This window comes from Opisthorchis viverrini (assembly GCF_000715545.1).
Source record: "Opisthorchis viverrini unplaced genomic scaffold opera_v5_394, whole genome shotgun sequence".
Taxonomy (NCBI): Eukaryota; Metazoa; Platyhelminthes; class Trematoda; order Opisthorchiida; family Opisthorchiidae; genus Opisthorchis; species Opisthorchis viverrini.
Genome location: NW_008752048.1, coordinates 182,314 through 199,003, shown reverse-complemented (window position 1 = coordinate 199,003; position 16,690 = coordinate 182,314). Strand labels below are relative to the sequence as shown.

At 42.2% G+C, this 16,690-nt stretch overlaps 1 protein-coding gene across 1 annotated transcript; it reads left to right on the top strand.

The window, feature by feature from the left end:
- Positions 1–1,748: 1,748 nt before the first annotated feature.
- On the top strand, positions 1,749–14,527 carry T265_10639 (hypothetical protein; the record flags this gene model as incomplete). The annotated part of the gene is made up of 3 exons (XM_009177078.1): positions 1,749–1,908; positions 11,707–11,847; positions 13,956–14,527. 3 exons carry the CDS (start codon positions 1,824–1,826, stop codon positions 14,165–14,167), a joined length of 438 nt encoding a protein of 145 aa, XP_009175342.1.
- Between the last annotated feature and the right edge of the window lie 2,163 nt (positions 14,528–16,690).

Here is a 16,690-nt window from a genome sequence, read left to right as displayed (position 1 = left end):
CTGGTATTAATGAATCCACACAGTATACACAGCACACATGCGCACAGGTCGGGTGGAACAAGGGAGAAGGCCGGAGTGTGGTAACGACACGTGTATTGAGCGAAACCGAAACTGGAAGCGGGGGGTGGGTGTCGGGTCAAGGTCAGTTAGGGGGTGTACAAGTGGGGTACTCTTCCCTGTCCAGGGCCCGTGGTGATTCGTCCGTGGTACCTGTAATGGGGGAAGAGAGAAAGGGAGGGGCACGTATAAGGTCATATGAGAAACGGGCAAGCAGATACATTCGAGTTTCAAATTCGTTATAGTTAATGTATTCAAAGTCGGCGGTGTTTATTCACCTGGGGCTTAAGTTCACTTAAACAAATTGCCATAGTAAAGGATTTTTAATAATACAGGAGCATATACATTATACATAGACATTCTACACAATGATGTGGCAAGCCTGAAAATGCCGTAGGTTTCGAGAAATCAATCTCATTGTGCGAATAGCCAGGGCGACGGCGACGGGAACTGCGGGGAAGCTTCAAAATGGCCGGACGGCTGTGGCTTGGAATTCATGCACAAGCCAACATTCTGATTGGTTAGCTTTGCACGAGCCAGGAGGCGCGCGCGTTCGAATTGCATTTGTGCACAAGCCAAGGAAAAATCGAGTTAAATGGTTGGAGCGCATAAACTAAGGAAATATGGACTATCAGTGCAAGCGAGAAAATAGCATGGAACAATTTTGATAATTTATTACAGGATGCCTCTGCTTCTCCGGCTGCAATGTGCCATAGGATATTTATAGAATAAAAAATCTTAACATCACATAATGTGTCCGCGAACCTTACTGTATCCACCGAACTCTCTTTTTCACACAACCTTTTTCTGACTAAGTACATCATTTCTTCCAATTAAAGCTTCGGAGAAACTCAACATTTGTGTTTTCGGAAATCTCGATTCAAACTTAACTATAGTCATGGAAAATGTAACCTAGTTAAGACTTCGCACTCAGAACGTTAGGTTGCTTTCATCTTTTTGAATCATATTTTAGTGCTATATGAGTCAGCAAAAGCAGTAGCATCCTATGAAGTAATATGTTAACCTGGAAAGTCGAGAAGAGGTCGAGCGACGACGCCCGGGCCTCGTATGCAGTGGTTGCACGTTTCGGTGTGGATCAGGTGACTAGGACCAGCTAATAATTTGCTTCAGTTTGGCTTGTGCATGAATCGACTCCCGACAGCTGTGCACTGCCTTATTTGCAAAAGTTCCACCCTAATTAAAAGCTCGTCTTCTGTCATCACATTCTGAGAAAATAAAGTGAACTACTTGAAAAAACGGCTTGATGAGATCAACAAACCTAGAGTAAAGTTAAAGGAAAAATTGCAATAACAGGAGAAAGAAAGGAATAGTTCTAAATATAAAATGCCTTCTAACATCCTCATCTGCATCATGTAATTTCGGCACTCATGGCTGAACAGGGAATCGCTTGGATCATACGTTCTCATCCTTCATCCCTCTTCCGTTGAGATTTCAGGGACTCGAGGAACTCCGGTGTCGATGGAGTGGGTTTGAACAAACAAGCCCATTAAATGCGACATTCGAAGGCTTAAAAATGGAATTCGAGCGACGTAATCTTACTATCTAAAAGTTATCCTCTGGATTGCTGCTGAAATTCAGAGTACCTTTCGTCTTCTCATATGACAACTGCTTCGTCTGCGTAACCTGAAATCGATAATTGACCATACTGTTTGTGATGGACTTTTTACGCGGCAGTTTTGATTCCGGTACTCATTCTCGATCGGCCGATGATGTTGATCAAGTTCGGATGAGAAGCTAGGTGCCCGATGGTACTTTGCAACCATTTTTCGGTTTCCTTGGCGATGTTTTGGGTGGCAGTCGCTTTCGCTGCTGATCCTGACCATTGTCCAGGTTTGTATTTCGCACTGTACTTTTTGGTTGACGCTATTACCACAACCTCCGAAAAAAATTATCGTTAGTTCGTCACATACAAAGTGAAGCTGCGCTATTACTATATTATTTCGAGTGTCTTCATCCCCACAACTTTTCGATTCTTCATTTTTATTACCCACGAGGAGTTCAAGAAAGACGCCGTAGGCTTTCACTAATGAATAGAACCTTATTTTTTTATATGCACTGCAACAGCGTTCTTAAGCATTTGTTCTCGTCACTCTCCGTCTTTGCGTATGGTGTAACGCTTTTTTAAATTTACCCATACGGTGTCAACATCCCAGTGAAAAAAGCGGTGCCAACTCTCGTTACGCTCGTTTAGACGAAGTATGAGGACAAATTTCTCCGAGACAGGTAGATGTCCAGGGGAATGTCTACGCCAATCCCTTGGCAGAATGCTGGGATAAACCTCATACTTTGGTAGTGGCTGAGTGCTGGCTCGATAAGCTGAGGTTTGTAACCCAGGCATCAACACTCGCACAGAACCTGATAAGAACGCACACAGTATTGGAGTGGTTTGACTCTGGGTGGTTTCCTGTAACAGCCAGACTTCTAGCCACGTTCGTATGAATTATCATGGAGTATGATGCATCGGCTCATTTACTCTTCACGAGAGGTGAAAATCTGAAATTCGGACAATTACAGTGGTTGACGACGAGAATACCACCTGAACTGGGACATTTAAGTCACATCCGTTGCTGTTCAGAGGTATACATTCTCACAACTGAATTCAATTGCGCTTACACGGACGGGTCTCTCTCGTCCGGAAACCTACGAGAGCGCAAGCTCCAAGTTGTGGCGTGCCTTCCCAACCACACAAGGACAACGACCACATGATAGCAATAATATGAGGTTGGAATGCCACAAACAATGCCTTAGCAAGCATAAATGGCAAATTTCGTGAACCTCTTACGCACCTGACCGAATCCTGCTTAATAACTGTCAGCTTAATGTGACAGCTGGAGCCCGGAATTTCGTAGCATGTCACCCTTACAGATTCGTCATATAGCCAGTATCTGGTCAGTCTTAGGGTTGAACTTATAAATATATATACGCATAATACGTATCTCTGAGTCTTTTGCTATCATTTATCCGAACTCGAAAAATCATGGGTGCCAATATCCGCTCATCACACATTGCAGAATTCTGAACCCCGCGGGCACCCGGAAATTTTGTTTAAAATATGATAGTGAAAAGCGTGCCATTTTCACAAAGAAGTGATGCACCACTTGTTGAAGCAACTTGTTGAACGCGGTCGAATGCTTAACAGGCAGAGTCACTTCAGAGATGGCTCAAGATCATCGCATGGAATGCTTCTTATTGAGTTTATGTTTGGGACTTGACTACACCAGATATTACATTTCCATCGCTGGACTACCCAGGTCAGCGGTCTTTCCTGACGACCTTTTTTTCACAAGCCCCTTGCCGTTTTTTCCCGCTGTTAAACTTTGGGTCATTTTGGGAAATCGCTGTAGCGAATGGCCACCAGGATAGACTGCGAGACGTGCGGCATACCAAACAGCACTTAACGGGCCTTGTGAAAGACGGACTTGCAGTTGATGCAAGAGGACACCGGTCGCCTAGATATTAGGACTGAGGAGCCCACCACTATGGATGGTATGTGACGCAAAAGTCGTGATAATATCGTGACACCAATAGTAAGCTGAATTCCAGTTGAGGACAAATGGCCAACACTCAGCAGACCCAAAGAATGTCAGCAGAAGGGTTCATACATAAAACAAAGATTAAAGACGTGAGCATATTTTTTCTAACGTTTTTTAAGTCACAGAGTTGCATAGGAGAAGACGGCAGTATTCTGGATGGCTTGAAATAATGCGCCAAACTGTTGACTGAAAAATCCGTGATCTCAATCCGACCTCGGAATCTAAATGATCCTGTCTAGGTTTGGACAGGAGCATGGCAGCTTGGTAGCGTTAAGACTAAAAAGCCGAATGATTATGGTTATTTTGGCTTAATCTAATGAGAACACTAGATGCCAGGGAAAAGGCAAAGTGGGAGATGTTACTGGCCACGTGTTGGGATACAACTGATTCAAGTCACCAACAGGATGACCGCAGGTTGTCAGTGCGGCCTGCGCAATGATTACTTGTTCATTATCGGAAATTCGTAAGCCGGGAGTTGGTTCACTATGAGGAACGAACAGTTTCTGTGGAAATAAACTTTGGTCTCGTAGTCGAGTGACGCTGTTCTCAGCTACTGAAACTGTATGATGCTGTACGAATCCTGGTTTATTACCGTCACTCTGTAGAAAATATGGAAACTTTTGTCGGGATTGTGTTGTCTAAAGTGTTTGGAAGATGCTGTATGACTAAACTAGTTTTCGCTAACCTAGTTCCAGAAGCTATCCACGGTTGAATGTGTTTTTCCTCCAGCTGAGTAGCTTTGTTGTGCATCCAATGTATTCCGCTTTCAAATGAACCTGCTGTAACATGAAAGATGCGGTACCATTCCAAAAAGGTAGCATTGTGGAATACCAGATTTTTGCGAGACAATCATTTAGACTTCAAAAGTCAATAAAACACTGAAAAATGTCGTCAAAAAGGTATATGTCACTCACCTACATTTCCGCAGTATGCTTGAACTGTTCCGACATGGTACTGTCTGCTGATGATCTTGTATTACGAACCCGCTGACAAGTTGAAAGCCTGTTATGGTGTAAGAATGCTCCTGAAGATAATTCATGCAGTATTTGTGCAATTTGGCAAAGTACCGAAAATCAAGTCAGGGATATACTACTTCAAATGTCAAGTTATCCTGGTATAATACGGTCCATTTAGGGATAAATTGAGACCATTGTCAGCCATAGCACTTCAATCTCAAAGCTGCCATAATAACAAATCTATGATGAGCGCTCCATGCTGGTGACTTCAAAGTGTTAACGATTTTGGAAAAGTTTTCGAACAAACAGCATCCACAATTTTACTTGGATGGGCCGGGGAAAGATTTGAAATGTACCAGCTGCCAATCAACATCAACACGTCTGAGCTAATGATGACACCTGGTTAGATGCATGGAGACAGAAAGCGAGATCACGCCTCTGATGCAGACACAGAGACTCTGGGGCACTTATACAGAACCATCCCAAAACGGACGCTGGCATGAGATGGATGCTCAGAAGAACCTTCCAGGCATAGACCTGAGTGCTATTCAAAATGCTAAGCACTACCACTCGGTAAATGAGTACCGAAAGCCGCCGTAGTATCCACCCACCAAAGATAAGCACCACGCTGTTGGGTTAGTACAGCGGCTATTAATGCGCGTGGCCACAAAGACGTACAAACAACCGCATCGGCAAATGTTCCAGACTCCAGAAGTCATCACTAGTGATTACAGTCGCAGCAGATGAAACTTGATGTCTGCCTTTGAAGTAGTAAAATAAAAACTGTACTAAGTTATTATAAACGTGTTCTTCTAGCAAGCGGCGTACGGACGAATTGTCACAAGTACAAATTTCTGGTACATTTAACAAACGAACCAGCTCACATGCGTTGGGTTTAGAAACTCACAGCAACAAACTTCATTAAATTTTTATGGTGAAAAGCTCAAGCAATCAGCATCAAAGGATCCAGACACTCATCCAACTTTTGTAACAACCACTGCAACACACATGCTATGAAAAGGATCTCAGGACAGTTATCTTAATCATGTAGTATGAGATCCCCTAATTGCACGCACAAAAGCCCACGTGCATATAAACTGCGTAACAACTGAACTGCCTTGAGTTACTATATAGTTCATTCGGACAGTGCAAAAATACAGAGAATTTTCAAAGACTGTATTTGTTCAAATTTATTGACATTAAACGGCATGAGGTATCCGTGAAGGCGAAAAGATAAATCAGTGACTGATAGCCTCCAACNTCAGGTTCGTAAGTACTCCAAGGTACTCTGGTGCATACAAATTTAGAGTAAAGCATCCTTCGATGAATAATCCCTGTCACATTCGGTTGTTTGCTGAATTCTTTCTAGTTTACAGCATCCACCCTTAGCTACTAAAAGAAGATTATCGCTCTGTATTCTTAAAGAAATTGTATAAACATACTCGCTGACCGCTTAACTGAATCCTCCACCCAATACAAGACATGATTTCCTACGTCTTCAGAGAGTCTCCTCTTTCTTGGCTGACGATCAGCATCGTGTGATTCGTTGTCCCTAACAGGGCACTTATCTGCACCCTGAGACCTTGGGTCACACATTTTGTGGTACTGGGTGTGTAGCACGTTGTATTTTCACCGTAGACAGGCTTCAGGTGTTCACGGTTGGTATCAGGTAACAACCCTGTGAATTGGGTCTTACGTGTGAACTCAGTGGATATACGAATGAGTGTAGTTGCTGCAATCTGTACATTTTGAGTTCAAGAAAAACATAAGGTTGACGGAAAATCGGGAACCGCGCTTAACTGATGAGCCTCAAGAAAAGCAAAACCGGTGATAAACTGTCAAAAAGTTTTCAGCATTCTTTTGAATTATTTCGTTTGTGAAAGTATCCCGAAATATCTCAAATATATTACCAACTGAAACATGAGGCGGACTTTGTGCAGCACATTCCGTTGAGGAATAGCATAGAAGAGTGCCTCATTTGAGTCATCCGTGAAATCCAGTTGATATGCATATTATTGTATTTCCTTTCTTGTGTTGTTTCTTCTAATTGCTTTTAATTTCGTAGTTGCTGCTTACAAACCGGTCGCCTGTTAGTAGCTTTATTTGGGCGTCTCTTTCAACCCACCCCTATTTGTTTTGATGAATGCAGCACGGTAAGAATGTCTCTTGGCACCTTACCCTTCTGAGGTCACATTAGATTTTATTTGCACTAAAAAAGCAGGTGAGCCGTCGACATTTCCAAAATTATTCTGTCCAACGTTCCTATCTTGTAAGCTGTATTACTATGCTTCTTATGCTGTCTGCATAAATGTTGCGCACCAATAACGCAGTCGACGACTGAAAACACTCCTTCACAGTGTGCTCAAATCTTCACGGTCATTTTTATCCTTTATATCACCCGAGAGCTTTAAAAAAACGCCATTGTGAATGGCCTCTACCCTAGTCTCGATTGTAGGCTCTGTCCCGCTACTTAGGATACCAGCCCTAAATTTATCCCTCTGAACATATTCTCATGGCATCTAGCAGTTATATCTTTTGGAACCAGGACTTTGCGCGCATCACTACCAACCTTGCTTGATGGTAGACACCAACCTTCCAATGAACAGATGTAACGTTCACTAGTGACACTTTAAAATCCCACAGCATGTTACTTTTCCTTCTATCTTTAGTGTGCCATTGTCGATTTGCATCAGTAACCTTTTTCATCTTAAGTTAACTAGCCGTTGACATGTTGGCAAACACTATCAGTCTTTCGTAAACATTGACTTGGTGTAGACTTGTTGGTTTGTAATACGGTTTTCCCGGTGATAACTGATGATAGTATTAGCCGGATCCACACCGCCTGAAGAACCCAAAAGGTGACCATCTAAGAGAAAACTGGATACCGTATTACTCACCTCCTATTGTGACCTCGTGCAGGGCGCATTTTAAATCTCCCACATAAAACAGCATCTGTAATGTACCGGAGTGGACTGTGTGGTAGCATTGGGAGTACCAGAATCTTCAAGTATGAACAGTGGGTGAACCAAAATTACTACAAGCATTGGTTAAAAATTTGTGCACTCCAGTGAAAGCACTGAACAAGGACATAAGCTTCCTTGAAATGGTGTATACACCGTGTTCCATTATATTCAAAACCTAACTAGATCAGTTAATCCCATTCGTATTTGAAGGAAAATGGGATAGTTATTTGGAATAGTGGCTTGCATGAAAAACGGATTCAGCACAAATCGTAGTAGACGGTTACTTTAATCGTTTTTTAGAAACTACAATATGAAATTGGTACGTGAAAAGCTGAGTTCATAAGGAGCGCTGACCGTAGGACATCAAGAACTCTTTTTGAGAGATACAAAGGCTGACGGCGGAAGGTATGAGTAGTTTTGGTTTGTTCGTTTACCTAGCGTGAACCTGTTATCAGCTATTTACTCTGAGTCACTGTTAATGAAACAAGTCTTGTCTCCCTGGAATTGGGCGTGACCAGAACCTTCGGAACTGAAATCTATCGGACGGAGTCGCAGTCGTTCCTTGATAAAATACATTTGAAGGCCAAAATTTCAAAATAAATGCACTTCCCCCAAGGAAGCTCTCAAAAGGCTGATTGCGGCCACTGCACCCTCAGTAAGAGAGAAGCATTCCCAAAGACGAATTAGTCAGAGTGATAAGCGGTTACCAGTTACTTCTTGAGCCTGGATGCTTTAGCTAGAAATGGAGCTTTATCAGGCTTGTTGTACTTGGTTGACTACACAGGTACCACCACTGAAAGTTTCGGACCTCGTCACCGGCGTTCGTCAAGTCAAGAGAGCACTTCATCCTTTAGGGACTGTCTTTTATCTCCAGAAATTACCTTATGCATACCTCAAAGTCAAACTGTTTTGCTTCAGTGATTAAATTCTTTCAAGTCTAGTCAACACCTCAGCTGACGACTTCCTGCGGATCTGCTGCATCCTCGTTTGGAAACTAAGACCTATGGATTTTGATTCCGCCTGAAAAGCTTGTAATCAGAAATGACGCAGCCATTTCCTCTGCCTTCAATGAAGTTGCACAAACCAGGGTAAAACTCAAATGCGTTTACACCGATCGTGTGCAAGGGAGTTCGGCAAACCTTGAGCATAAACCAACAACAGCCAGTCAATGAGGTTTCCACCATTCTACAGTGAACTTCACACCACTGCAGTGTCAAATTCCGCCGACTAGTGCTTACTGGTAGACTCGGACCGCGGATGTACAGGAAACTACTGATGACTGTTTTTTCATTTAAAGGACAGAGGAACTATAAAGAAACCCCGGCTCTCGGAAGGTTGCAATTTTTATATTTTGCCCTTTCCTCTTGTAATAAATTTGCCAATGGGGTAAGAAACGGGAATTCACACAAAGTAAACCCTTATTTTTGTTCGTTTATGCAGGAGGTAACTTGAATTCACAACAAACAATTCGAAATTGTGTTGCTTACTAGATGACTTTATTTCTGTGCTACTAATCGAATTGAGGAAAAACATGGCCAAAATAACCATCCACCGATGATTCTCATACGCATTACGCCCGTTTTAATATGCACTTATCATTCGCCACTGAGTGGTTCTGCATTAAAAACCCCATCCTAGCTGTCGAAAAGTCTCCCTTAATGACGGTATGGTGGCCAAATTGTCACACTGCCACACCTATCAGAAAAGTGAAACCCACCTTTAATGACAAGGGTGCAACGAGTATATTTAATTGCCTATCTCTTCGTGATCTTATGAGCGAGAATATTGTATTGAAAAACCTGTGAAGGTAACCGAGTTGCTGTTTATGCGCGTCTCAGGACAATTTAGTCTTCAAACAATCGTCAGGTATTCTCACCATCTGCAATTGATATCACGGAGAGTTCTATAAGCCATCGGTGACGTCCTAAATGACTAGCTAAGTGCTTTGTTTGGGTTTAAGGCTCTGCAGATGAAGGTTTCTGAGGTTTATGGCAGGCAAATTATTTTGTCCTGGTCACGGTATGCTTTAAGCCAAGAGACTAGTTTCTTTTATCTGACAATTAACGATGCGGTTGCCGTTCTTCAACCACAAATTGAACTCTTTTGATCAAAAAGACGCTAATTCAAAGTCAGAAGCTTGGGAGCACACCTCAAAGATTCTACATGAGCCGGTGTAATTAGTAAAAACTAAAAAAATAGCTACGGCTTGTGGCAACTTTGCCAACTTATGGGTTTATGTACTCTGTTCTTCTGTAGGGTGATAAATCCTGCCTTTCTGAGCGGACTATTGAGTTTGGGAAATAACGGACAATTATGCGTGCAAGCGAGGCGATTGTGGTGTTTCTTCCTACTAAATAGTTGGTTACAAGATAAAAATACATATTTCGTAATCGTACCAATATGTGGGCCATTTGGTGTGGAAAGATTAAACGGGGCAGCCCCCTTGCTCCCACAATAAGTAAATTTGTGCAGCGTTAAAGTAGTTTTGTCTAAAGATAGAATTTTTGTGGCAGCATCATTGTGTGTTCACGTTGAAAAACGGAGAGATGTACTTAAGTACAGCATTTTATCAAGTCAGGTATAGGAGGTAAACAGAGCCATTTTCAGCGCTACTGTTAGTTGTTATCCCACATCTAGTCCACCGATGTGAAAACAGACTAACCAAAATTCAGGGTTGAAATCCATCACGTGATTGCACTTTTAAGGATCAGCTTTCTAAACTGCTGAGGCCTCTAAGGGAAAGTTTAAAACACGGAGTACGTACGCACTGGAAATTTGAAGTTATTGGTTACTTGCTGGGTCGAAAAGCACCCTCAAGTTCTCCCATGCCTACTGAACTCAATGAGTATATATATCATTTGCAGATCACACTCCTGTATTTGGCCTAGTAATAGTGGATGAATTCGGATTCCTGATGGCGAGCGAGTTACCACTGCTAATGGTTTTCTGCTAACTGGCTACTTTGGTACGTCCAACACTCGCAAATATTGGCGGATGCGTGTATCCAACAGTGGCTCAAAATTTAAATTCCATCTAGAATCACCGTGCAATATATCGTATCGTTTAAACTGCTAGGTTAATGAATAGGTATAGGAAATCCTTTAACTACTTTATAGTAGATATAATAACCAGAAATTTCAGACAGCTGATAAGGTTGACAGATTTGTGTGGGTTCTGTGGATAAGATGCGATATGTCCAGCAATACAGTCCACCAAATTTTGTTCTGATTGGACCACATTGTTTAGGCGGCAGGAGAGTTTTATCTTAGCCAAGTTCTTTAATATCGACACCACACTCTTAATTCGTACCGGATTCTACGCGGGGTTCGCATTCTGTTGGCCTAATGTTCCCACGAACTTCATTGCAACGGCAAAGCCAAAAAATTACTTCTTTAAGATCACGTGAATTAAGGACTCTGAAGCACAGTGGATGCGTTTGTCAAGACTTGAGACTCAGTAACTAAATGCTGCTTGAGGAATAAACCACTGTTTAGAATAACAATGAACATTTGCATAAAAAGGATGAAAATGACCACTTTTCAACTCAAGTTTAGTATCAACCAGGTGAACAGGAAACACAACTCAGTTTATCGTTTACGGTGTGCTTCAACTAAACCAACTGCTCTCTCTTGTGTCAGCTTGTATGACTTTCCAAATGGTAAATTGCAAAGTGTTGACATAACAAACCACGTATATGGTTGAAAAATGTCACGAACGAAAGGTAAAGTCAATTGTGTCCTGCCAGTTGCCTACAATCCAATATACAACAAAAACAAAAGATTTACGAAACCTCGGATACTACGCGTAACCAATGAGCTTCTAAATTGGGTTAGCCTGTATGGTGGTTATCAAAACGTTTTCAGTAGCATTTTTGGTAGTGTGATACGTCACCTAGAAAGTCAATGGTGTTTTTCTGAAAAAAAGTTTAGTGGCATTTTCACCGCATGAGAAAATTAAACTATTTACCTGTCACGCTGCTCCAACGACATCCGAATATTCTAAAAGAGGCCAATACACCTGCAACTTCTGTGAACGGCAGAACAAAATGACAGTGACTTAAATCATTCCAGTTAGATCAGGAGTGGTCTCACTGTATCCATCCCAAAATGCAGCTGTTTAGCTAGTAATGCGATGTGATGTTTCTCTTGTAATCTAAAGTTTGCTTCTGTCGTGCAGGTCAGCGGATTCACTGCTACAATTGCGACTCGTTTACCAACGCTCACTGTAACGACCCGTTTATCCGAAGTGACCAGACCACCTCAGTTCCTGTTGTCGATTGCAATGCACCTTGCTTCAAATGGGCACTTGAAACTGAAGGTAAGTAATGGTACCGAATTTCAATGAATTCGCGCACATGGGTAATACATTCATGAGTTTTCCGAAAATAGTTCTGCTAACCGTTCTTGTAAAAAACACTCTTTCCAGGACAAAAAAGTTACATTGCCTTGGCACGTAAATCTGTTTTCATCTCCATCCTAGCTTTAGCACAAAACACCTATACTTTGGTTGAATCGGCCCATCCATCAAGCGAAAACAGAAGGTTAAAATGTCGGCATGAAAGGACTGTAAAAAGGTGGGACAGTTTTGAACTAATTTGAACGTTTGGTCTTAGCTGCGATAGGGACACAACTGTCAGGCTAAATAAATCACATATTTAGGTTAGATGTGAAAGCAGACGAGTGGGTAAAGATCTCAATACTGACAACTCCATTAGTGTTTTACACTTTACGTGATGCAGACGAGTTTAAATCATCAAAAATAGTTCGCTTCATATAATGCAGTTTTTATAAGGAAATTTGGTCGCCCGAAGCATCCCAATGAACTTTGTCCATTTAATCATTACGTCTGTTCTGCGAACTTCTTGAAGAATTAAGAGTCACAGCAGAAGTCCTGGTGACCGACCCCGAGTAACATCGCGTAAGGCGACAATAAACTGTTCGTATCAAATTAATTTCCGAGCGATATTTCAGCGACAGTTCAGGACATAAAAGGACTTGGAAGAATTTCTCTAATACAGTAAACAACACAACGTTGTGGATACCGAACATAGCCTTATCTCAAAGGTGGTTTAGATGAACAACAAAAGAAAGAAGTTCAAACTCAGACCAGCTGACCAACTTAACGGCCTTGATATGCAGCACAAAGTTTTGTTTGAGGCCTCGAGAATAAATTACTCTGGTGTACATAGCCTGTATGGTTGTTTTACGACTTATTTCGCTGTGATAACTCAGTAGCAATGACTCTCTAGCTTGTATTTACCAAAATATCCGGACACCCTGAATACCACCAGTGTTCAAAAGTAGCCTGAGTTATGCTCTACTGCTTCACCCTGATTCTTACAAGAACAGTTATGAAACATGTAAAATGGTTATTCACTACTGAGTTGGAGACAATCTGGTTTGCCTTGTAGATTAGCTCCATTTTCAAATTAAATTGCCAAGATAGGTATATGATGCCCCGATTTCCAAGTACAGCTATGCTGGGTTACGCGTTCAGTACCACTTAGGGTTGGCTGCTCATAAAAAGGTGAGTATGAATGTTTTGGAGTGAAGAATTTGTCTTCTATTTTTGTAAACATCGTCCAATTTCTTTCCATCGAATATGATTGCATGAATCCAGATTACGTTTTGGAGCGAGGCAGTCATATTATCCAGAGGCGAAGGTTGGAAGAGAGCCAGAGGCGGTCAAATAATGACTTGGCAGCGAAGTATGAAAGCCATTACCAGCAAACTCAGCTGCGTTGGTCACTGCCGTATTCCTGGATGGGGACCCCGAGACGGTCCACATCAATGGCTAGAGACATTGTCAGACATGGCCCAGTCGCGCCCTCAATGGCGCTCATGCATCAAAGCTATTGCCTTCAATGCATAGCTCCTTTTCCAACCCCCGTCAACTTGACAACCCACTGACAGTACTGGATTTATGCACCATTTTACCAGCTCGCGCGTGCAATGCGCAGCTACCCACCCACCCCCCCGAATCATCGGTGAACGAAACTGTGGCAGCTACAACCACTGTACGACGAGTACGCGGTAAAATGGTGCATAAATCCAGCACTGTCAGTGGGTTGTCAAGTTGGCGGGGGTTGGAAAAGGAGCTATGCATTGAAGGAAATAGCTTTGATGCATGAGCCCAATTGAGGGCGCGACTGATGATGAGAGGCGAAACTACTTGTACCCAGGAGGTAACTGCCTTCATAGGTGCGAAAACCATACATTGTTTGTACCTTAAATTAAAATAGACATACGGCTTTACTTTCACCCACCTAGTGCACGTTAATGATGAAGATCGTTTTACCGTAACCCCAGCCGCATTCATTTCCAGAATTTCACTTAGTTTTTGTACTTTTTACTGGTCTAGTCCACTGCATATTTTACCACGTTAGTGCTTGACCGTGATTTTGTTTCTTCTGGTTTCGTACTTAGGACGAAAACGCATGGTCCGCAACTGCTCACATTCGCTAAACATGAAAATGGAAAAATATTTAGTTTGTATAACCGAATCTCGTGCGAACTACGGTTTCCTGTGTTTCTGTAACAAGGACAGGTGCAATCGGTCCCAGCGCCAAAACGGATCATACAAGTTTCAATGGTTCTTGCTCGTAATTTCCTTTCTTCATCAGAGATGGCTTGTATGACCCCAGTCTTTGCCAGTTTCCTCACCCACCATGTACCCCTACTGATTGTGCATCCCCTTGACAAACTTCGGATGACCTTAATCTCTGCAGGACAAGAATCACTGTCACCATTTCTTTTTTCTTGCGGTACAAAGAATATTTCCTTCTCTGTCTGATACGCAAGCCATTTTTATAGGCAAATGACCGTTAAAAAGTTAGTCATCACTTTTCTTCTGCCTATGGTTTAGCATGAACACTTTCCCTCTACCCACTGTCAGTACAAAAGTCTTTCTATGTCCTAATTCTCAGAGTAGAACCCCATCATGTATGTAACAGCGCGATCAAAAAAATTGTAGACCATGCGTGCCATTTCTTTCAAAGTCGTTGATTCTTATTTGAAAAAATATTCGATTGAATTGTCATTTTTGGCATCGAGCTGAACAATTATTGTACGTAGGTACTCTCCCATCACATTTGAGCGCGCGGCGTCTTAAGTTCAACTGGCTGGTTTGTTGACATGGCGAGTGCCTTCAAATTCCCCGAAAAATCTGAATGACCTTCAGATTTCCAGTGAATTTTGACGAACACTCCAACGTTTGGATGTGTACTTTCCGTGTAAAAATTGGTGTTCACCGAGAAAAGTTAGGGATTCCCCGGGAACGTTAGAGAAGTGTTTTGTAACTCACAGAGTGCTCACCAATTTTCGAACACAAACTGCCGCCACATACACATGCGGCTAAGCAAGTCAGCGTCATAGATATATGTTGTTATGAACAGACTGAAATGTAAGTAAAAAGTATTTAATCCCCTAATACCGCTTGTCCATGCCTCTTACACATGTGCTGTGGGAGCGGAGACTGGTCTTGTTGGTAATTGCTCGGTTATTATGACAGTTTAAACGACACATCCTGGCGTCATACTGAGACACTGACCAAGCAATTGCGTAGTCACGGAGGTGAGTTAGCTGTGTAGAAATGTGCTTTAGAGAGCAGAATTAGAGAGCTTTGGTGACGGACTTTCCGCGATATGACTGAACCAACTAAACTTGGACGGATCAAGTGACTGTCGATGTGATCTTGGCATGTCGGTGGTTAGCGGTCGCCAACCAGGGTGGTATGGCAGAGTGTGGTTTAAAAAGTAACACTTTCATTTGTTGCTGTGTTCTGAGTGCTCACAAGCCAACTCTCATCAGTATATAAATCAACGTTTGATTACCCGTATTTATGAAGGTATGGAAAAATGTGCTTACCTGTTCACTTTGGTTTTCGACTTTCATAGGCATCTCCCAAGACTCTGGAACATCAGACAGTTTGCATTTCCTAAGTGTGAGGCATAAACAGACGCATCCGTCATGCACTTTAGTCTGCAACAATTGTCCCGACACGAAATGACGTCACCTGGTAGAGTGCAGTTTCTCAGTACAGGGAGGAACGGAGAAATTCGATTGATGGAATTATACGGTCAACAAGCTCTCTAGTGCGACACCATTACAAAAGGCACTCAGTGAAGTAGTAAGATAGATTTGACTGGCTGATACGTACCTGGATGACCCCTGGGACCTGCATTCATGTGCGCGTTGATAATGAAAGATATTGTTGAATTTTGCGGCGGTTTCAGTTGTTGAAAACGTACGACCGTAACTTTTTACTCCAGTAGGAATTATCGTGTTCATTCATCAACCTGCTTCTTCGGCGAGAAAGCAACAGAAATACTTACGTAAAAGGAAACCTCTCCGTTAAATCTCACCAGAAGTTCATCTCCCACGTTAATTGGGAGTTTCCTTACAACACGATGGATGTATAAGTTTTGAGCCAGTGGGTTTGCGATCGCATAAGTTGTAGGTCAGATGCCGCATGTGGTCAAGTTGTACATAGGAGGCTGTACTCAAACCTCAAAATACTGTTCCACATCCACCCAGAGTGATTGGGTTCTTGTCAGGTGGAAAGAGAATCCACATCTCTGGTATGGAACCTTCCAAATTAAAAACGATAATATAGCATTCGGTCAAGTTTTGACAATTTCGGTGAACTGATAAACTATCACTTCATGCCAGTGTCGAATTTCGGTGGCGTGATTACATACTACTGGGGCACAATTAGTAACTAAACTAATGGTATGTTACATTAAGACGTCCTTGGTTTGTCGGGTTAAGTATGAACCAATTCAAAATTCAAAAAAGTTCTTCCGGAAACAGCGACGTACATAAAGATAGGAAGTAGGAGAGGATACATCCAAACGACCATCTCCTTTGGAGTGAAATATGTTCAAAATGTTTTTCCATATAAAGTGGCAACGCTGTTTTGGCATTTGCTAAAGTCAAAATAACATCAACATAAATGGTTTCAGTATATTGCGCCAATAGGAAACATAAGTATAATTAATATTATAGTATTATCGCTGCTGCTCTAGATAGTCCCGTTTGCCTACTATGATAAGCAGCCAACTTTGTTACAACTTATTCACACCGAATTTCGGACACAGCGTAAAATGACTCTGTGGACCTAGGCCTGACCTTGAAGGACGGCTTCAAGACGAGTAGCTTAA